General features: G+C 41.0%; 1 protein-coding gene across 5 annotated transcripts in view; it reads left to right on the top strand.

Annotated features, from left to right (window-relative positions):
• Positions 1–450: 450 nt before the first annotated feature.
• nedd4l (NEDD4 like E3 ubiquitin protein ligase) overlaps positions 451–22,691 on the top strand; it is a 58,229-nt gene continuing 35,988 nt past the window's right edge. For 3 of the 5 annotated variants that reach the window (XM_042509804.1, XM_042509803.1, XM_042509802.1), the window contains exon 1: positions 18,114–19,264. In XM_042509804.1, the coding sequence (XP_042365738.1) occupies positions 18,176–19,264 (1,089 nt within the window). In that variant the 5' untranslated portion in view covers positions 18,114–18,175. Of the gene's footprint in view, positions 768–3,588; positions 3,663–10,806; positions 10,889–13,640; positions 13,680–14,120; positions 14,175–18,113; positions 19,265–22,691 lie in introns of those variants that run through there. The other 2 variants (XM_042509807.1, XM_042509805.1) reach the window with 1 other exon arrangement.

Here is a 22,691-nt window from a genome sequence, read left to right as displayed (position 1 = left end):
AATTCGTGATGCGGCTCAGTAGTTTCATTCTGTCTGTGAATCTCAGCCGTGATTGGCTGTGTTTTCCAAAGCCCCGCCCACGACATGAACGCGCTCAAGGCTGAATGGAAATGACCAGAGAAAGTAACCACATTCATGAGGATAGTTAGCTGGAAATTGTGATACTAGATATTATATAGATACCTGAAAAAAATCCTGACAATGCTGAAGTAAATTGCTCAGCCAGACAAAGCCTCACACACTCTGAAAAAAAGAGGCAAAACACACACACACACACACACACACACGCACCCTGGCCCCACGCCCTCTGCATATTTTATTGGCCGTTGAGGAGCTTTGGGGATTTCACAACGCATTTGATTGGCTGATACAGACAGCAATCACATGAGGGTGGCACCTGATTGGCTGAACCGTTAGGAGGAAGTCAAGTGTCAAAACGTTTCGGGGGGATAAGCTCGGAGTTGACAAAAGCGATCTGTCTCAGTTGAAACATTTTGGACACTGTTTTTTTTTATATTCCAGGCTGTGTCCTGGGCTGACAACGGCGGCGGGGATTACGTTATCTGTCTGAGAAACAAAGTGCAGTGCCGTGCTAGTGACTTGCGCTCTCCGTGGACTTGCCCACCACCGCACGGCAGAGAGAGGAAAGTGGGACTTTATTGTTCAAGGCTAGCTAACTAGCTTTGCTTGTTTTTGTGTGTATAGCGTGGACCGCAGGCTATATGGCTACGAATTACGAGCCGATATATGGACTTTCAGAAGATGAGGTAAGCATTTATAATGAAAAAGCTTTGTTGTGTAGACAGCAGCCATGATAGTGTCTCTCACAGGGGGGTTGAGCCGTAAATAGCTAACACCAACGCTAGCCGAAAAGCTAGCAAGCCCTCACCCACGGTAACATTCCGTAGTAATGTTCAGGCAGCTGTCAGTTTCCTGCCCTCTGTCTGCGTGTCCGCTGCTTTAAAAACCCTTATTCAAGTAACAGATGCAGCCCTTTGACTCCAGAGTATTGAAATTAAACCGAGCAACATTTAAAGCTTCACTATATCCTTTATTTGCATTAATGCACGAACGACTTGTAGCTCCAAAGTGCTATTCTGAAGCCCAGATGTGCAGAGGAGACATTTCTTGGGTGGAGGGGTTAGATGGCACGTAAAGCACTTAAAACACCACCTTTTGTCAGAAGTCAAAGCTGTTTGATGGTGAGCTCACCACCAAACCAGTTAGTAGCGGAGGCACGTACGTCTTGCGCTGTTAACTGAGGACGATGTTGACTTATATGTTGAACTCTGCGTTGCCTTTGACACGCAGATGCAGACCGATAAGCGACGCCAAGATGCTAGGTGGTTTTACTTGATTGCACGATAGTCACGAGTCAAAAAATAAGGACACGACTGAGTGTCAAATAAATTCACTTGCAAACAGAGCAGCTGCCTTATCAGAAACCTGACAGTCAATATCAGTGCATGCAGAAATAGTATGTTTTGAGGTTTGGATTGTGATTATAGGATGAATGGCTAAAATAATTTTTTCACATATATAATCAAGGTTCATAGAGGAAAATAGGGGTGTGAGTCTGACTGTTATCACTGGATACAGGCGAGATTTGCATGTGGCCTTTATATACTAACTTAGTGGACAAATGTCTTGCTAGTTGCACTAACAGTAACCCTTTTGAAACCTGAACAGACATCCGTTTTTCTTGTGCTGCATTCAGACACCCTACACATGTATTTAAACATTTGAAACCCAAGCAAAAAAGATGTAACCCTATTCAAAAACATGATAAAAAGGCAATGAGCAAATTGCAAGAAACTGGTTATAGGTGACAAGAAAAAAACCTGAAAATTAATGTTGCAAAAAGGGGGGAAAATGCACAGAAATTATATTTCTGAATATAAGAATTATATATTCAAATATGTTAGTGAAAAAATATATATGCTGATTTTCTTAGGTTTCAAAGGAATAAACCAGCACATATGTGGATACATATTACATAAAATTCTTTTCAAGGTCATAACAGGTAATAATACACTTTATTTCACTGGCTTTGAGCAATCTAACTCATCCAGTGTTTGTGTTTGCAGTGCTTTCTTGATGAGGTAACTCTTTTCACTTTCATAGCCTTGTGGTGCCCTCTCTCTCAGTCATTACTGGAGGGGAAGCATGCCAGTAAAAAAAAAATCCACAAACACAGGGAACTTGAGAAAGGGTCGGCTAGTTATTGGTTAACATTTACCATAACGCAGCCATCAAATCACATCGTGTAATCTCCCCCAGAGGGCTAATGGGTTAAAGACAATTGTGGGTCTACATTCCACGAGACACTGTACTTCCTGTGACCATGAGGCAAACATTCAGAAATGCTACACCCTCTGAACAAGGCCTTCGCTTGAGGTAACAGCTGGGTCTGTCTGGGTTCCCATCCTTCCCACTCCCTTCTGCGCTTCATTCTTTAACACTTTTCATATATAAAACTCTAAACGAATCGAGGTGAAGTTAAATATTAATTCTACTCAAAATACCCACCAAGAAGCAGTGTGTCAGTGATTAAACATCTAGAGAAATTTGAAGTTGCACTCAAGTAAAGAAAACAGTGTGCAGCTGTAAACCAAGCATAGTTTGAGATGGTTTATCATTAAATGAATACTGCACCCTCAAAATAATATTTTGCATATCAGGTATTCATCTCACGTTATGTTGAATTACCTAAAAAAAACCTTTGTTTTTCTCACATGCCTCTGTGGTGAACAAAGAATCCAAAATGAATATAATTCTTGATGAATTAAAGGCATAGGGGTCCACATTAAAAACAGCAAAACTGCATCAAAGCATCCATCTACAAACTGTCATGCAACTCATGCAGTGCAATCCAAGTCCCATTTATGGAGTCCAATGGTCAGTACTTCTAATACACATTCATTTATGCTTAAACCAACAAGAAGTGCGCCTGGGGAAGCAAGTGCGCGTTTAATCTCTGCTGTGCATTCCTTTAAGCAGAGTTCAAATGCAAGCGTTTGCCCAGGCGTGCTACTAGTCAGTTTGTTAGATTGTTTATGTGGAAGTGTTTTACATTGGAACATTTTAGTCAAAATTAATGTTTTTGGGAAGGACTGAGCATACGACTGGATAAATGAGACTGGGATTATACTGCAAAAGCTGTATGAGAGACCTGGGAAGCTGATGTTTAGATGTAGTTTTGCTGTTGTCAAACATGGCCCCCTTACACTCCAATTCATCAAGAATTTTCTCCCTTTTTGGATTCTTCGTTCCCCTTGCAGGCATGCGATTAAAAAAAAGTTGTCTTTATGATTTCAACATAACACAGGGTGAGTAACTGATGTACAAATGATCATTTCGTTGGTAAAGTACTCCGTTAACTAACAATATTTTAATATTGCTTATGCAATGTCCTCTGCCAAGTTCTAAATGTTAAAGTCATTCAACACTCAATTCATTTCAAGGTCAGGGTCATTGACTTGAAAAATGTAGCTTTTAATGTTTGAAGTGTCTTGAATGTGAGGTTATGAGATAATTTTTCCTTGAAACTGATTGAATGCTTCATCTCATCGTCTCTTTCTTCTGCAGCATGAAACGAGAGTGCTGCGGGTTAAGGTTATTGCAGGAATGGATCTGGCGAAGAAAGACATCATTGGAGCCAGGTGAGCATCACAGGACTTTTATTTAGGGCAGCAGAGGTTTTTTAGGAGTTATACTGTTATGCCACTTTAATGTCATCATTGTGGGATCGATGTGGGGATGCAGGCTACTTCAGGTCAGGTTCACTGCCTCTGACAGTGCACCTCTTTTGGCCTCGCTAGTCCTGTATTCTAATAGGTTGGCTTGTGTTTGGCTCTCTAAAGCTCGCACATTTATCGTCATAATAATTGTTTCATAACATGCTATGTTTATGAGAAAAGCCAAACACAAGATGAGCCGCAGATATGTTATCGCATGTAGCATCCTGCTCTTTCATTTAAAAGGACTGCTTTAGTTCGTCCTTTCAACCTTGGACAGCACGGTGTTATGCACTTTGACTACACTCCTGTACCTGAAAAAGAACTTAGGCTCCAGTTTTCATCAATGATTACCTACCTGCCTTTCATATCCTACCCATAACCCACCTCTATTACAGTTTTCCCAGATAAAAGTGTGACTAATAATTACACCACACCACACCACACGCTTTCTCACACGTAGGAAGACACAGATGTTAAACTTTTTTTAGGGTCCTGTGTTCATCAAGAGGCCTTTTCTTATGCTGTCAGACCTCCTCTCTCCTTGTATAATTCTGTGATGAAGTGTAACCCACTGTTATCACAACTTTTATGCAGCGTTACATAATACCGCTCTGTGAAGTTGTATTTGAAGATTGTGTTTTGTTGTTTTTTGCATGGCTAAACCCTGTGACTTCTGCCCTCTGAATTTTAATAACCTGCCTCTCTGTACCTGCAGTACTAGAACGCTGCAATCACTTAATAGTACACAGAGTGACCATCAATCACTGCGATATCAGTTAACTTTTTTTGAATGTGCTATTTATATGCTCTTAGTCCAGGCCACATGCATCATTCTGCCATGGGACTTACTTTAAGGGTAATACCTGTTTATTTTTAATGGGTTTAGATTAAATTACTAAACTCATGCATTAACAGCCAACCATCCTTTCTGCTCCGGATTTGTTTTATTTTCAGGAAGTTTTAGGCTGCCATTACTTTCAAAGAAAAAATTTAAATGGCTCATTGACATACTTTTAGACTACTCATGGACATGCCGATATCTATGTCATATCAGGGTTCAAATTTAATGCTTTTTTTTCTCTTATGCGGTTGGAAATCTACGTGCCTAAAGTCAAGCCCTTATACAAAATGTCTTATTAGCTAACTGTTATCAGATAACAAAAAAGATTCAATTTAATTTGTCATGTTGCAATGATTTTCAAAAACTTGACGTGCCTTTAAAAACGTACCCTGTTTTATCTTCCTGTTCTCAAACTTGCAGCAATCTGCATAATGTAAAGTTGGAGATTTGCCCACATCCTCTAATGCCAGCCAACAAAACTCCTGTTTTAAGGATATTTGAAATGCTTGCACTTCAGCTAATTAAATCTGTCTTTATATGCTGCTATTTTCTCAGCCAGTGCTGTGTATAGAGTTGCAACGGTATGAGGTATTGCAGTATTACAGTATTATAGTAGGCCTACTATCAGTGACAGTGACCCCTAAATGAATGAAACTTTTTTTGTTACTATATTTGAAACTTGAAACCTGTTTTTTTCAAATGTAAGTATCTATGTATAAAAAAATCTCCTTTTTGAACATAGCTAAAATAAAGATGAGATTCTCCATCCAGTGTTTGTCAATACCATGGCTACGTAAATGAATAACATGGCATGATAAACATGTTATCAGTTTCGTTTATACCACAGTATACCTTGCAACTGGTATAACACTGAAACCCTAGCTGTGTACATGCAACTGTCAACAGAGATGAGAGGGAAGCGAGACGGCTCACTCCTTAGCTACTTCCGTCATCAGCTCTGGAAAAAAACAATGTGTTATGTTCTGTTTTGTACGTGATTTGCTAGATTTCCTAGCCTTACGTGGAATTTTACTTGCCCTTAGCAATCAAGCAATTCTAATTGTAGAGCCCTGCATACACTAGGCCACACATTAAATAAGGTGCATGGGAGGAGAGTGAAATTAATTTTAAGACAGTCAAAAATGAAGATTATATCTACCGTAAGGATCCACATATATTTCATTATCTGCAATGATGCTTTTTTCCATTCAGAATTTACATGTCTGAGACAGTTGAATTGAGATTACTGCTCAAGAGTCAGCTCTGTCACCTACAAAAGTCCACATAATACCTGAATATGTCTGTACACTAAAATGAAATGCAAATAAAAGTACTGCATATTATTCTTTTACTGGATCAGTAATTTCCTCTGGTAAACAGCAAGCACGAGAAAATAAAAGAGTAGTCTAAATGAGACAGTGACCATATGGAGCAAAGCTTTACTCATAAAATCAAAATGAAATAGTTTCTTTCCAGACTAGGGCCGGGTAATATATTGGCATCATATGGTATCGTGATATGAGACTAGAATATCGTCTTAGATTTGGGATATTGTCATATCATAAGTGTTGTCTTTACCTTGTGTTAAAGGTTGCTTTACAGGAAAGAATTGTAATCTGAACTTCGTTTCAGCTGTTCTATCATTTGCCTTTACCCACTTATTCCTTATATCGACATTAGTGATGATTATTTGTCAAAAATCTCATATGATTTTTTTTAGATAGCATTAACAGTCACCCTGCAATATCATCACAATATCGTATCGAGGTAAAAAATACTGTGATTGCCATTCTTACCATGCCACAGTTTTTTGGGGAAATACTTAAAACTGCATTTTTTTACGCACTTAGCGTTTGGCTGAAATCACCATATGACTCGTGTAAGCCTCATCCTAATCTGAACACTGCCCCTACTGTTGTTTACAGTAATGCATTGTATCTGAGCTATGAGAAAGCGGACATTGTCGAAGAACGAGTCTGGCATGTTTAGCACTGTGTGAGTGCTCCTCAAAATGCCAGAGTGCATGTGTTAGCATCCTGACGCCCCGCTGGCAGGACAGCTCAGCCTGGCTCAGGAGAAATCTGAACTGTAATGAAGAAACACTGAATGAGGTCTGGATGTGTGGCGAGCTACCACAGGAGACAGTGCTGACTTGGCAGTCTGTCACCTCGTAAGATGCTCAAACAGTGCTGGCTTGTTCTTTTATTCTTTCTTTTGCTCCAAACCCGTTGCTGCTGTATTCTGCTGCCACTTTGATCTATTGTGTTCTGCTCTGTTATTTCGGACTAAGTGAAACACCCCTAGGTTTTGTTTTTGTTGTTCTAGCAAGGTGTTGATAGAAACTCGAAGAACTCGCACGCAGTCGAACAACAAGTGCGCCAAGCTACCATTTAAAACCAGCGACCCGTGCTAGCTTTCATCTACCACTGTTGACCTGAAGTAGCCTGTCTCCCTCCGCAGGATTTTTGTTGATAGAGGGAAGGAGACAAGAAGGAGTCTCAGTGCAGTCGAGATACAGTAGGGCCATTGTTTTAGTTGAGTCACAGCACATCACAGAAGCACACAAACACACAATCAGAGGCTGTGGGGTTCCTGGAGACGTTAATTAACAATCAAGTAACAGCAGTTTTGCTTTTGGTACATTCGCTGCTCATTTTCTAATATTTCCCATCCCTGCCTTTGCTCTTTTCCTTTCCCCCCCTCTCAGCTACTTCCTTCAAATCAATGCATGAATGTGCTCCAACTGGCAGGCAAAATCTAATTTTGGATACATCCATACTGGAATCACATTGCTGCTTATATCAAGTCTGGATGGCAAAAAAATATCCCCTGGAAAGTGATTATGGCAAATCAGATTTAAAACACATTCAGATGGTTTGAATTGCAATTTCAAATCAAATTTTACCTTGTGTGTCAAGTGTAGCCACAGCAATCAAAATTTCATTTATTACACAGGAAATGCAACACACACAACACCAACATCTCATCCAGGGCATGGAGAAAAAAAGATTTTAAACTCCTTGGTGTCATCTGGGAAGACTGAAAGCTAGTTATGGAGTTGGTGTGAGGAATTAGACAATGTGTGTCTCTGTTTTTCACTTAGCCAACAGCTTGTTGTTTTGAATGTCCTGAAATAACACAGAGGAGGTGTGTCCTGAAAGGACTTCGGTTATATCAATGTATAGTATGCTCATAATGTAACAGATGGTGTTCACATTGATAGGAGTAATTTCAGGACACGCACAGTAGATGAGCAGCAGTAGGGCTGTGATTGGAGGCTTAATGGGAAATTTTGACCCCTCGGCAGTGCATTAGATGAGTAATAAGTCAATTAATAGATTTGTTAAGAAAATTGATCGTTAACTCTTTGGATCACCAATTATTGATTTAAGTAGTGTTTTAGACTGCTTTTCAGACTAAACAAGGCATTTGATGATAGTATGTTGGGCTTTGGGATATTGTGATTGTCATTTTTCACTGTTTTCTGATGTTTTATAAACCAAACCATTAATATACGAATAAAAAATAAGTGGCAGTTTAGTCAGTCATGAAATATTCAAGTCAGGTTTTATAGTGGATTCTGAATTAAGACGTGTTTACATGATAGATTTTAAAAAATCAATTTTCCGATTCAAATCGATCTTCACTTGACCGATCCGATTCATAAAATCCCATGATTGATCTATTAATATACAGCATGCCTTTTCCAATGCATGCATGAAGCTTTAACTATATTACTCTGGTGTGGTCAGCCTTTGTTTTTTCCTGCAATGAGATATGGTCATGTGTGAGACACTGAACCTATATTGCATCAAAACATGCTGGGAGCTGCCCCACTGAAGGCTGAAGAATAGCAAAGCAATATGTGAGACGTGCACATTTTAGGTTAAATATTGTAATTCCAAAACCATTTAAGGAGACATACCTCAGATACACAATCTGCAAAAATGCAGAGGGCATACAGTTTTAAATTTTAATCAAGAGGTACATATAACAAGGCTGTACAACAGCAATCTTTATTTCCTTGGTTGGTGGCAGGTACAGCAGAATGACTGTTGTAAACATTAACAATAAGAGAGAGCGAGGAAGTGCAGCTGTAAACAGTGTAACTATGTATTTAAAAAAAAAAACAAAAAACCTTCAGCCACCATGTTTAACTGATAGTGCCACCTCCCCTCATGCTACCTGCGTTACATTATGCAGACTACACAAAATGTGATTGTTGTGGACAGACAACAGGAATGCATATGAATGTGTAAAAGTGATTTTGTAATCCAGGTTTAGTCACAAGTTAAATGTTTCATGTAGGAATATGCTTAGTCACTGATTGAAACCATATGCACTATCATCACACACTCAGACCTCTTCAAAATTTCTCTTCTCGGGGAGGTTTTTAGAAATGTTACAACCCGAAACTGTCCGCTGTGTTGCCTGTTGGGACTGAGATCAGTAGAGTAATTGGTCTGCCTGGTGAATAGTGCAAATTTGCCTCTCTATCCAGAACACGCTGGAGATTTTCTCCCCTGTCAGCACCTTCAAATAAACCAATTGGCTATTTTTAAATGGCACAGTCACATACTCTGCTTACTATTTATGCTGCTCACCTCAAAACGTGTTGCAATTTCTATTTTTAGCTCTCTGCTTTGTCAATAAGACATTATAGCCTTATCTCATAATACCCAAATGCAAGCAGTTTTTATCTGCTGGGGTTGTTGGTGGCAGACTCAGGTTTCAGGTCTGGAAACAAGCAGTGTGTCAGAGTGAAGGTAGCCTAGAAATACAGGCTCTGGCACCTGCGTCCACGGTTAATATGATGCTAGACTGGAAGTGGGACAAACTAAATTTAGGCACACTGAGCTGTGCAGCATCCTGTATGCTTTTGTTGTACAACAAGGGGATTCCTATTATACCCAAAAGTGTTTTTTCTGTAGATAGCATTAAAAACTTAAGTGCTTAAAGCTACAGTATCTTTTATCAAGACAGTAGTGCATTAGACAGATGATCTGTGAAAAAAATCATGTTCCTCTTCCTTCTCGTAGATTCTTGATGGCATCTGCTAGAATCGACCACAGCTGCTGGAAAACAATAAATCAGAGCAGAGGAGTCTCTAAAGCAGCTGTCAGTCTCTCCATGTGAACTGCAGTTAAACTGTCAGACTAGGCGGCACTGATCAAATATGAATTGTTATTCTGTTACTGCATTGCCTATTTCTTTCCTGAAATGTTTGCAGAAACCTGTTTTGATACACTGTTTGTTGAGTTGTAAAATGAGAGTTTGTGACCCGCCCAGTGGGCTCTGTTTGGTTTTGGCTTGACTGTTTTCAACATGGCAGCTGAGTCCCAAATGTTCTCATTTTATAGCTAAACGTTACACTAATGAATTATTCTGAAAACATATGAGTTGAGAAATAGACAAGGCAGTGTCAGAATCTTGATCCATATTTGATCAGCGCTGCGTATTTTGGCGGTTTGACCACACAAGCAGTGACGGACATGAATTACTGACTCTGATTCTGTGTGTTTGTTCATATGCTGTGGATTCTTGCAAATCCTGTTAGAAGCACTACAAGGAGGCAGAGGAATATCATTTTTTTATGTGCTTGTTTTTTTTCCTAGATTTTTTTGGGGGGGCTTTTTCCTTTATTGATAAGACAGCTTCAGCATGAAGGCAGGAGAGACAGGGGTTGACCTGCTGTAAACAACAGCAGGTTGGTATTGAACCTGCTGCTACTGCAGCAAGGACATTGCCTTTATTCGTGGGGTGCCCGCTTACCAGCTGAGCTACTAGATGCCCCCCTTTTTTTTTCACGGATTGTCTGTCTCATTTACTACTGTGTGGATTCGGTGACAGTTTTGGAAAATATGACATATATTTTTGTTAATTAAAGTTACCAACTAAGTTGCCGCTTTGTCAAATTTTTACTTCTTAGTCAAATATTGTTCGAGGTAAACCATAATTTTGTTCAAATATTTTCATCATATTTTGGCTTTTTTTTGAGACTGTGGAAAAAAGATTTGGAAAAGCATTGTTTTGGTTCTAAAGTGTGTGTATTTTGTTGTCAGCAATACTATCTGTAAATGTTTGAAATGTTATTGGATAGATAAATAATATGACTGTGTGGAGCAGATTTGTAACTGTGAATGTAGACTAGCTTCACAGTTCACAGTGAGAACTGTGAAACACTCGAGATAGAACTGATTTTTTTTTCTTGTTTCGTTTCTGCAGTGATCCTTATGTCAAGCTGTCCCTTTATGTTGCGGATGAAAACAAAGAGCTTGCCTTAGTCCAAACAAAAACCATAAAAAAGGTAAGTCCTGAAGTAAGACATGATTTGATGCATGTATATGTATTATAGTGCTGCTCCTTTCTGTGTTCTGCACAGACCTTTGGCTCATAGTTTCAGACCTAATGAACTCTAATGTGTTCGCACCGTTCAGATTGGCCACTCCTGCACAGTAATCCCCTCCCACACACCTGCACTACGCATTTACTGTCCAGCCTATTAAAAGTGGGTTTGTTCACTCCCCTTCCTGGTGACAGGTTTGAGATTACCCGATCCTCCAAATCGCTCCACCCCCAGCACTACCTTTCCCACAAATCAAGGCACATGTCACATCTTTAGAGATGGAAACCACAGGAAGGTACCAGAAGGCAGTGCTTCCTTTTTTGCTCAGTAGAGAGCAGAGGGAGACACTGGGCAAGCTCGTTTCCCCTCAGTGGCCTATTTTGGGGAGGAAATCTATTCACAGCAGGGGGAGCTATTACTTGCTATTAGTGTAAACTCTTCAGAGGATATTTTAATGCTGAAGTGGGCTGTGATTATGAACCAAATCTCCATATCCATTGCTCACATTGTAGAATGCTCTGGGCCACATGTTTTAAAATAAAGTCTGTAGAGTTTGTGTGAATAACATGTAATGCAGAACGTTTACTTCATGTTATTCTGCATTACATGCTCTATTATAAGCAGAGTTGAAATCCCAACGAAGCTGTTTGCTTCTAACACTGTAAAGTAGCCTGACTCAGCTTCTTTGAAAATGCCTCCTTTCTTGCTAGTTAAGGTACATGTAGCTGCCAGCTAACCCTCTGCTGGAGTCGGGCAGCTCAGGCCTCCATGCAGGCAGACATATGCTGCCAGTGGCCATGGTTGCCTCACTGGATATAAATAGCTGACAATGCACTGCTATGTGGAGCAGAAAATGAAGCATCACTGCTCGGCTCTTCCGTGGGCTCTGTGTGTCTTTAAGTGGGACACCTTTGATGGCGTCTTTGTCGTTGAGGATGAGAGTATAGCTGGTGGCAAGATGGCATAAAAAATGATGAGAAATGAAGAGGTGGTCTGATATTAACATTAGGAACTATAAGTTACCTTACGCATACACCAAACATTGATATTTGGTGTTCTTTACTGGAAATTTTCAAGAATTTGACATATTTTAGAGTTAAATTCAGGGTTCCCATGGTCTTACCATTCCTGAAAAAGTTATGATGTTTTCCATGCCTGGAAATGCTTTGGGACTAACAGAATATTCTGGAAAAGTGTTTTTCCCCATCAGAAGCAGTTTGAGTTGCAGGGTGGAAGATAATTGATCTGTCGGTCTGATCAGAGCTGATCAGGTCAGTAGATGAGAGGAGCACCTGCTGTAAAAGAGAGCAACTTTAAGACCCAGCACATTTAACACTTAAGTTTCACTTTCATTGTGCCTGGCGTTCTGCTGCTCTGTCTGTGCCCAGAGTATGCCCAGCACTGCAAGAGAGTGGTGCAATATAAAAACCAAATGGCAGCCTATATATATTCCAATAGTGATCTTAATGAACAATTAAGCTCCAAAAATAGAAAAATCAACATGTAGAAGCAGATGTTTTAATTGTGGAAGGCAGCCTCAAATAAATGAATGTGTAGAGAAACACTTAATGTTCATAAAATCCCAAAATAAGTTCAACAATATGCAAAAAATGTGTGAATAATTTTAAAATGCAGAGCTGCGTTGCTGTGTGATCATTGATTGGAGGCTTGATGTTATGTGAAGTATCCATATATGTATCTGTATGTGCCAGTCTGATCTGTTGGCATATGAAGCTAGTTGGTGGCAGAAATGTCTTACTTGCGGGACGTCGGGTGGCTCAGTGGATAAAGCAGTCATAGTCATGATTATGTTTACACACGAGTGCCCTCATTAACCCCCTCAGTACAACTGGTTTGCATATCAATAACAGCAAATACTATTATGCCCGATTATCTTTTGTATGTCGGTTGTGTGTTTGTCTTGTTTTGTCCTGTCTTGTCTGTATTCCTGTCTACATATACCCCCATTGTATGCATTTCCTGTCACTAATCAGTTCCCTTGTTGTTTTTTGTACTGCACTTTGCACTCACTAAAAAACGAGAAAAGAAAAGAAATAGCAAGAGCTAACAGTTTACTCATCTGCAAATGCCTGGGAATGCATTTTTAGGGCTACCTATTTTTGGACTACTTAATAAAAATTCATAGGTACAAATGTGTGTGGGAACCCTGCAAATTGGCCTTTTGTCAAAGGGCAGCAGGTTCATCAGTATTTCTGCTGATTCAGCAGTTGTTTTAACAGAGATGCTATTTTATCGCTGTCGTAAAATGTCGTAAAATGTTTATTAATCAGAGTGACCTGTGAAATTAAGGCTTCATTGACATTCTAGTGTTTAAGTCCTTTCAATCATCGGAGGAATTTTAACAAGATGTGTCACATAGTTTTCAGCCCAATAAAATATCAAATGTGTGAGGGACAAGGAGAGAGTCTGTGCGTCCACATGCTGAGCACATCCATCCTAAAAGTGGATGAAAATCCTCATGGCTGTTAATCTAGGGACTAATGCCAATCACTGGGACATGTTGTTAGCTCCAAACTTCCTCTAACAACCTAAGAGGATCATTGACGCACAAGATTGAGCCTAATTTCTCACTTGGGCTCTCTTCTCTCACTCTGAGTTGGATAGGTTTCATACATCTGTGCTGTTTTTGGTATAAACACATGATGGTGTAAAGAATTATCAGTCTAACCACATCTCATGCTTTGTGTTTCAGACCCTCAATCCCAAATGGAACGAGGAATTCTACTTCAGAGTGAGTTCACATTTTGGACTCTTTGCATGCTTTATTATGTGTCAGATTCTGCCCAGTAACCCCCACTACGATGGTCTGTTATTGCACTTGTTTACTCTAGAGTGGTAGTGTCAGAGCTGTTAATCTTCGTTTGCAGTTTAACTGAGAGTCCCACCTCCTCCTAAACTGTAATCATACAGACCATATTAGACTTTAGAAGCTTAGCTATACGCATATGATTACTCCTCACTGGTTATTTATAAAAGAATTATAGTTCAGCCCTATGTTATAACAATTCAGGGATACACTACATTATAGCCACAGTAGTTGTGAATTATTGTGATGCAAAAACAAGCAGGTAGTTGACTAAAAAGTGTTTGTATGCATGTATATTTGCATTGGCTTTGTATGCAACTTTGTATGACGGCTATATAATCTCTCATTGTTTTGTCACCACTGCAGGTGTGTCCGCAGAATCACAGGCTACTCTTTGAGGTGTTTGATGAAAACAGATTGGTAAGATTCACGCTCCGTAACCTCTTATTCTTCACTCCCGCGGTTGCATATATCAAACATTAACTTTGATTTCAGTCTGTTGTGTTGTGACAGCTTTCACCAGCAGTTGATTTATTTGGTTTGGTTTACATCATGCAATTTGTTTCCACTTCAAACTGTTTAGACATCATGTTGTCTTGATAACATCATGTACCATTTCCTTTGGTGATAATGAGCTTTACGGTAGTACTTTCTTTTATGGTTTAGTCTTAGCAAGGCCAATAAAACATTAATGTGCCACCAAGTAAAATGTGATGGTTATAAAACTGATATATCTGCACACCTGTATTGCTTTCTATGCTACTTTCCCAGAATAGTTCTGCTTTCATTTCACCTCAGGGATCATTACAAACTGGAATGAATTGTACTGATTTTATCTGCACCCCCATGTCTTCAAAGTTTTCTCCTTCTGAACTCTCTGACATGTTGCCAGATCTGATGTCACAGAATTTCAGCTGCAGGCTCAGTCAAAAGAACTCAAAACAAACACACTGAGGCGCTCATGGAAGAAATGCGGACAGGGGCAGAATACTGTTCATCTGCTAGCTTCATTGCTGTTGTCCACCAACAACTCCTACATTCTTCTTATGTCAAATTTCTTAGATTTCCACCACAGACGAGGACACTAGTTTCATTGACTTGTGAAATAAAGCCCGCTGTAGGCCCTCAGTTGCCATGACAACTAGATTAAATGTCTGTGCAATGTCAGGAGCTGCAGCAATTAAAAACAGCGCAAGTAGGTCTGTATAATCAATTCACCAATTCACACTTTTGTACAACCTTGGCGAGCCATCTTCAGAAAAGAGAAGTGGTTGTTGATGTAATGAAGACATTTTTCTGCAGAAGTAGCAAAAGGCTTCCCTGTGGTGGTCAGGGATGTTTGTTTCTTATGAATTCTCGGTAAGTCTGGGGTCTGTTACTTCAGTTTGATGACTGATAAAACAAACAGCAGATGCAGCCCAACATTGCATTGATGTTCTTGGCTGGATAAGGTACATTCTGTCTGGGCCTTTGTAGGTTCTTGACTACTGCTTTTGTGTGCGGAGGGCCGATGTGATAGGTCAAAAGATTTTAGCTTTTTGTTACAACACATTCTGCAGTGTTGCTGATAACTTGATGAAATGAAGATAAGAATGATTACATCTAATTCAGTCACTTTAGTGCGCATATTACTGATAAAATCACTGCATACATTAGTGCATGTCGTGTGTTCTGCAGAGGGGAACTGCTGGAGCTCAGCACGCTAAGAAAAGAGCAGCTCTAACGTTTGCCTCAGTACAGTGAGAGCACTCTGCTGCTGTATAGAAGAGGATAACACAGCACAGCACAAGCAGTCTCAAGCCCAGTCCTCTCCTTATATGTCTGAGGAGGTGCTTTTCTGTCTGTCTCTAGGTGCATGCCAAGGCAGCTCCTCCACCACTGGCCAGTATTTTCTCTTGAGGAGCTGCCTGTTCTCTTGCATCCATTAACTTATGATTTATTTGTTACAAGAGATGAAAAAGTTAACTATAGCACATATAGTAGATTGAGGCTTACTTATGCGTGCTTCAGGAAATGCTCTCAATATTCTAAAATGTGAACTAATATAAGTGCCTATGAAATCTAAGACAACTACGTATGAGACTGACAGCTATGTATAGATAGCTGTCAGTCTATGTAAAGATAGGTTGAATAGGCCCACAGTACAGTGTAGTGCTTTGTTTGAAGCAGGCATGTTATGTCATTTAGCAAGCTGGGCTCTCTGCCATTGGACCACACATCGGCATTTTGTTTCTTTTATACAGAACATTCTCTATAACATTTCACACACACACAGACACACACACATTTATTGACTATGCCTAACACTGTAGGCAGTGTGTCATTGCGAAGTGTAACCGGCTGCCAAGACCCTTTTTTTTCCCTTGCTCTACAGTCTTTTTCTTTTTCAATATCGCTTGTCTCCTTGATGCCCTCTTGTCTACAATGGAGAACTTTCATTTTTTTGTTCTCGTCCTCTCCTTTTTTCCTTTCTCGCTATGGTGCACCATCAGTGGTTTGGCTGTCAGCTTATAGCAGCATGCTTTTTGAGGCCTATAAAATGACACACTGAGGGCAATGCCATAGGTCAAATCAGTCATAGAAGTGGGAACAACTTTTTGGACAATACAGTTCTGAAAGGCCAAATTATCATTGAGGGCTTTGTCAGTTCTGTGCATAGAGGCAGACAGCTCGCCCACTAACGCTGGTCTCAGGGCAAACTAGACCCAAAATCCCATTTTCAAATGCTGACCTAACAGTATAAAGAATGCTGTCATGGATGCACAGTATGTTGTCGCAAACTCTCTGTTCTGTCTTGTACTGTAGCCAAATGGTACATTACAAGTGCTTCAGCATCATCATTTGTGTGCCTGATTTGAGCATTGCAGACAAGGATCACAGCTGAGTCGTGTCTTGGGCGGTTTTTGGATGCAAACAGAGTGGCCTATAAAACCAGCAGACAGTTAAGTGTTTGGCTGTGTATGGGAGACAGCGTAGTCTATTCTGTTTGATGAAGACTTGGATATCTTTCTCCAGAGAGGACTCTGCTGTTTGCCTTATCAAAGCTGCAATCTGTCAGATATTCTGCTCTTCACTCTGCCACTGCCTTTTTTTCTGGTCCATTTTTAGCAACAATTTTCTTATGCTTTTTTCCTGTTTCCAAGCTACAAGAAGTAACAGGGCTCAATTTGTCCCCCGGATTCATTGGATAATTTTGCATTTTTGGAGGGACATTGAGCGAGGAAATCTTCACTGCACACTGGGACAATGGGACAATGTACCTGTTGAAAAAGAATAAAGATGTAGGCAGATCAGTAACAGCAGAAAGTGAGATGCTATGGCTTAAGCCATTACATTAATGACGAGATAGTGTAGAGGGTACAGGTTATAGCTGGGCAATATATCAATATAATGTCATGAAATGAGACATGGTATCGTCTTAGATTTTAGGTATCGTAGTACTGTAAGTGTTGTCTATTCCTGGTTTTAGAGGATGCATTGTTGTGAAGTTATGTAATTTTCTGAAATTACCAGACTGTTCTAGCTGTTCTATTATTTGCCTTTAGCAGCTTAGTCACTATGTCCTCAAGGGATGGTTATGAGTACTCAATTTCTACTGTAGTGTTTAAGGAAGATTTTAAGTGCCACCACAAGAAAATGAGCCACACTTTTATCAGTCCTGGGTAAAGGAATGGTGTCAAAAGTAAGAGGTAACTTACTGGGGTCAAAACTACCAAACTGTGCGGACTCAGGCGGGGAGACATTGTTGAGAGGTGAGGAGGCAAAGGAAATGGGTGAGGGGTTAGAAAGAAATCACTTGTATGGAGGAAGGGGTTGACAGGGTAAGTGGGGTGTGTTTGGGGGGCCAGTTGGCACTTGAGGGCAGCATAGGGTTGTAATAAGAGGTGCTGGGGCCATTTGCGGTCACGTGACTTACAAGCAACCCACTGTCACCCCGGAAACCAGGAGCGCCGGCCGCTCTTATCCAATCATGTCAGGAATGCTGGCTGTCACTCGGCTCAGGCTATTTCTGCTGTCTGTCGCTAGTGCTTGGTAGTGCTAAGAGTCTGGCATACAGGGATCCTTCTTTTTTTTTTTCCCCCCTCACCCTTCCTCTCTTCAGCCTCCACTGTGCCATTCCTTCGAGTGCGCAGCGTAAACTTGTGAGCTCTTTTGCAGTGGCTGTTCAGTTTTTGTGGCGTGACTGCTTTGCTCCGTACAGTTTACTGTGGAAGGAAAGTTGTGGAAGAGACTGGAGAGGGTGGGAGGGGTGGGGGGTTAGGGAGAGTGGAAGGAAAAAAAAAAGGGGATCAGTCATCCAGCTAGCCAAAGGAGAGAAGTGGGCGACACTAAGAGACAGAGACTGGAGCCAGAGGAGAGAACCAAACAGCCAGTCAGAGAGAAAGTGAGAGGGAACGGGAGCTGCGGGACGTGAGGTGAAAATGGCTCAACGTCTGCGTTTGTACTTTGGCTCAGGCCGCAGTAACACAGCCCCGGAGATACTGGAAGGAGACTCAGAGGAGCAGCAGGGAGACAACGATGTGGTCACAGCGCTTCGCATGCAGCCGCCTCCGGTGTCAGCGCCTTCTCAGGATCCAGCTGTGCAGCATGCCCCACCAAGAGCTTCACGGTCGGAGCCTTCTCTTAAACGCAGCTCCTCCATGTTCATACCCCAGCTCGCCGCCTACACTGAGCCTCGGCCCACCAAGAGCTCCTCAATGCACATCTCCCTTCAGCGCTCGAATGGATCAAGCAATGGAGATTCCCGTGGTTATGCTGATGATGTCCCGCCACCCTGTTATACTCCTCCAGGTCCTGCGCCTGCCTATACAGAACCACAGACCCAAGCAGACGTTCCACGACAGCCGCCACCTCCGTACTACAGCCCGGAAACTTCAAACTCACAAACTTTTCCAGCAGAGCTGAACATGCCCAAACGCAGGGTCTTCAGTATTGGATCCAATGGCCATACTATGTATAGCAGAGGTCAACCTGGTTTCAGTGGCATTTGTATCCAGAGGAACTCTCCGGATGGTTCTGATATCCAGCATTTCAGAATCCACCCTTATGGCGGCACTGGCTGGTCTGTCCAGCAGCAGAGTTTGGACCAGGGCTCGGCCGTTAATGGTGGAACTCAGAGACTAGTGTTTCAGCTCCAGCAAAATCAGAACCAGGATGAGAGCCAGGGCAGGCATCAGGCTGCTGCATCCCCGGAAGAATGCACAGATGTGGGCTTTGCCGGCTCAAGAGGTAGCTGTATGGTGCGTTATCCCAGAATTCGACTGGAGAGACGCTCATCTCATCAGAGGCTGTTGCTGGAAAATCAACACCAGGAAACTGGTGAAGACGGCCAAGCTGTAGAGGAGAACCAAACAGACTTGGAAGCGAGGAACATATCTAATGGTTGTACTTTCAAAATCAGTGGGGATTCTTCCAGGAGGCAGCCTCATTTCAAGATATATTTTACCCCAGGCGGAGGTGCAGATCAGGATGTGAGCCTTGGCAATGATTCAATGAGGAATAATCCCAAGGTAAACTAAGAATAAAAATAAGAAATTAGTAACCATTGCAGTGACATTTGACAATGAGATCTGCAGGGTTTGTAGTTTTAATCATGAAGAAATAACTTTGAAAATGAATCGCAAACAATCATAACAAATAGTGGACGGGTCATCTCGCTCGTATGACATTTAGTTGAACACATGATAGCTTGTGTGTAGTGTAGCCAGAGGAGTAGGGTGCATTTACTTGGTCATGGACGTAACAAATGAGAGTCAGGGTGAAAAGTATGGCACCTAAATTAAGACAACGTTGTAGGATGTCTTAAGTATTTCACATCTTATTTGTCACTCACTGAATTCAGCCCAGACGAGGAGAGATCCGCATGTTGCAGGAAAAGGGTGGTGACATTCTGGGAAGTGAAAAGTGCAGACATGGTTGCTGAACTAAATCACACACATTGGCTTTCCCTCACTTCACAGCCACAGGCATTTCAAGTTTTTACACATCGGCCAATCCAGTCATGAAAGGAAAACAGGAACGGGGTTTTCATGGTTGAATGGATAATTTCTCCCCTGTGCACTTGTTGCCTTCTGTTTCACAGAAATGTGACACTTAGGTTTGGTAATACCCCTAACTGCAGCCAGTGCTCTTTGAGAGTTGGCTGTTTCTATCTTTAGTCTGTTTCTAGTGAGGTTGTTGATTTTGAGAGCGGGCAGGCGGCATGTCTTCTTTGGCTCGAGACTGGTATGGATCCGTATCCTCGCAGCTGCTCTGTGAGTGATTAAGAACTAAGATGTAATCCTGAGCCGAACCACAATTAAGAAGTTTGACAAGTTATCAGTATCTGTTTCCTGAAAGCCTGAAGTCTTTAGATGTTACGGTCTGTTCTCTCCTCATGTATAGCTCAAGCTTTTGGAGCATAACAAATGTTAAGGTTGCACTTTTATAATGAGTGTGTCATATTACCTAATTTATCATTAAAAGCTTCTTAAAGAACTAAGATATTGGACATTTTAGCAGCAGTGCATTTTGTACCCCACTTTTAGAAGGATTGAACTCGATCCTTCTAAGGGTACCAACTGAATTACGTTTTGTCTAAACCCCACTGGGTTTAGACAAAAGTCTGAAGTGCTGCAAAGTGCTTAGAAGCCTGTAAGGCAGCCATGGAGCTCCGGAGCCAGCAACTAAGCTTTGCCGAGCCCCTGGGTTCAACTTCAGACACGAGGCAGAAGTGTCCTAAAACCGGGAAGCCGGCCACGGAACTCCTTCGGCCGCTCCGTCTGCTTCCCAGGGAGCCAAACCTATTGCCTCAGTGCCAATCAGTTGCCATAGTTTCCGTGTCTTGTCTATTTTCTTTTCAGTATTATTCTAGTTATGGCCTAGTGTCACTGCTAGACAAGCAGACACGCATACATACTCACAAGCAGATGCATACAGAAGATAAAACTGTGTGATTAGAAAAGAGCACGGGGCAAAATTGCGTTTTAGTCTACTATATCACCACTGCAGCAAATTATTTTTGTTATTACAGAGAAATTAAAGTACTGAAAAATGGACCGTTGGGTACTGGTACAGAATTTCAGGTACCAGAAATGGTACCATTATGAGTTCAAATGTGAACAGTACCCAACCCTATTCCCACCTCCAAAGCTGGGAACCATTGCGCTACACCAGTAAATGCCAAGCTTTTATTGCATGAATCACATTTTTAAAATGTTATAAATCCAATATGGTGTAAGATCTGTTAAAACACTTTTGGTTTTGTCAGAGTTAAACCATCAGAGACCTGAGGCATGATTAGACCAGTAATGTGATTGGCTTGCTTATTGGCGGTTCTCCACCAATGCATCAAAAGTCTTCATGTATTTTTAGCCCTGTTTTTGACAGACATACTTAAATACATTTTAAACACCTTCTCGTTTCGTCATTTTTTTAAGACACATGTTGTAGCACTTCCCCAGGGCATCCTGTTCTTTCATCCAACAAGGAAATCCTCATTTAGACCATAATGACAGGTCTTCCCCAACTGGTAGCCTGGAGTTGGAGTGCCCCTTTTTAAAGCCCTGCATGGGATACTACGTGTGTGTGTTTTTTTTTTGTGTGTGTGTGTGTGCCAGTGAGACTAGCTGCAGACAGCTATGCCACAGTGCCATGCCCTCGTTACAGCTCTGCCTCGACGCCCCCCAGTTTCCATTCACAAAGAGCTCTTGCAGGCCACTGGGTTTGCTATATTTACCTGAGACAGGATTGTGGATGGATGAGGAGGGGGCGGGGGACACTCTTTTTATTTTGGTCCAGTAGCATGTGAAAGGGGTTGAAATTGCTATTGTTGTGAAGGGCTTTTCTCTGTCAGCTCTGATCTCTGAGCTGTGATACAATGCATGGCATTGTAATTCAGTCGTGTCAGCATGGAGACTGTCGTGGAGGTGAGACAACCTGTTCACACCTCAGTGCCAGTCTGGACTCCATCCAGGTTTCTGTATATCATGAACTCTCAGCCTGTTACCACCTCTTCATATATATATTTATGGCAGTTAGGCATGGCTACAGTTAGCATTGCCTATTACTATCAGTTTATTCATGCTCCTACCATCGTAGGGATCAGTTCACCCAAATTACAAAAACAAACAGATAACTTTTTTGTCTCTTTTTTAGGACCCAGGCATGCTGATAGTTTTGGTTTTATTTGTTTGAGTCCAGTACAGGTGAAGCATTAAGGAATAATTTAACAGCAACATCTCCTTCCATAACCAAAGTCTAAGAAAATGGTTAATAATGTGCCCTTCAGACAGTAATTAAAGTAATACTCATATATATATAACTTTTATTAAGTGAAAGTAGCATTACCACAGTGTAGGAATACAGAGTTACAAGTTAAAGTCCTGCATTCAAAGCTTTATGTAAAGGGTATACTATGCATGAGTTGTCAGTTATTGTGTGCAACTTAGTGTGTGGCGACTGGTCGCTACCTTTTTATGAAGTCGCAGCCTCAGCAGATTGCATGTGGAGACACATGCCCAGAAATGTCCCAAACACAGAAAATTAGACGAAAATGAGAAAATACAGGCAGAGGGCAGAGCTTCTGCAGATAAATACACCGTGACACACTTCTAGTGGGTCGTACGTAATGATTTAGAGGGATTACCTGTAAAAGTCTAAACATTGTTTTGTTTTTTAAGAATATCATGCATGGTATACCTTTAAGTAAAAGTAATGACATCAAAACATACTTAAAGTACCAAAAGTAAAAGTCCTCATAATACAGAATGTCACATTCCTTAATAAATATATAATATAACTGGATTCTAATTGATCGAATCATAAAAAAAATATATATATATTTATAAAAAATTAGAAATATCGAATTTCATGTGTTCATCACTTAAATATTGCAGGTGGTAAAGTTGATGCTAAATTTAATGACTTCATATGCTGTTGGGCAAATTAACCCATTTA

Source organism: Plectropomus leopardus, chromosome 20, assembly GCF_008729295.1.
Source record: "Plectropomus leopardus isolate mb chromosome 20, YSFRI_Pleo_2.0, whole genome shotgun sequence".
In the NCBI taxonomy this organism is placed as follows: Eukaryota; Metazoa; Chordata; class Actinopteri; order Perciformes; family Serranidae; genus Plectropomus; species Plectropomus leopardus.
This window is presented reverse-complemented; position numbering and strand designations above follow the sequence as displayed.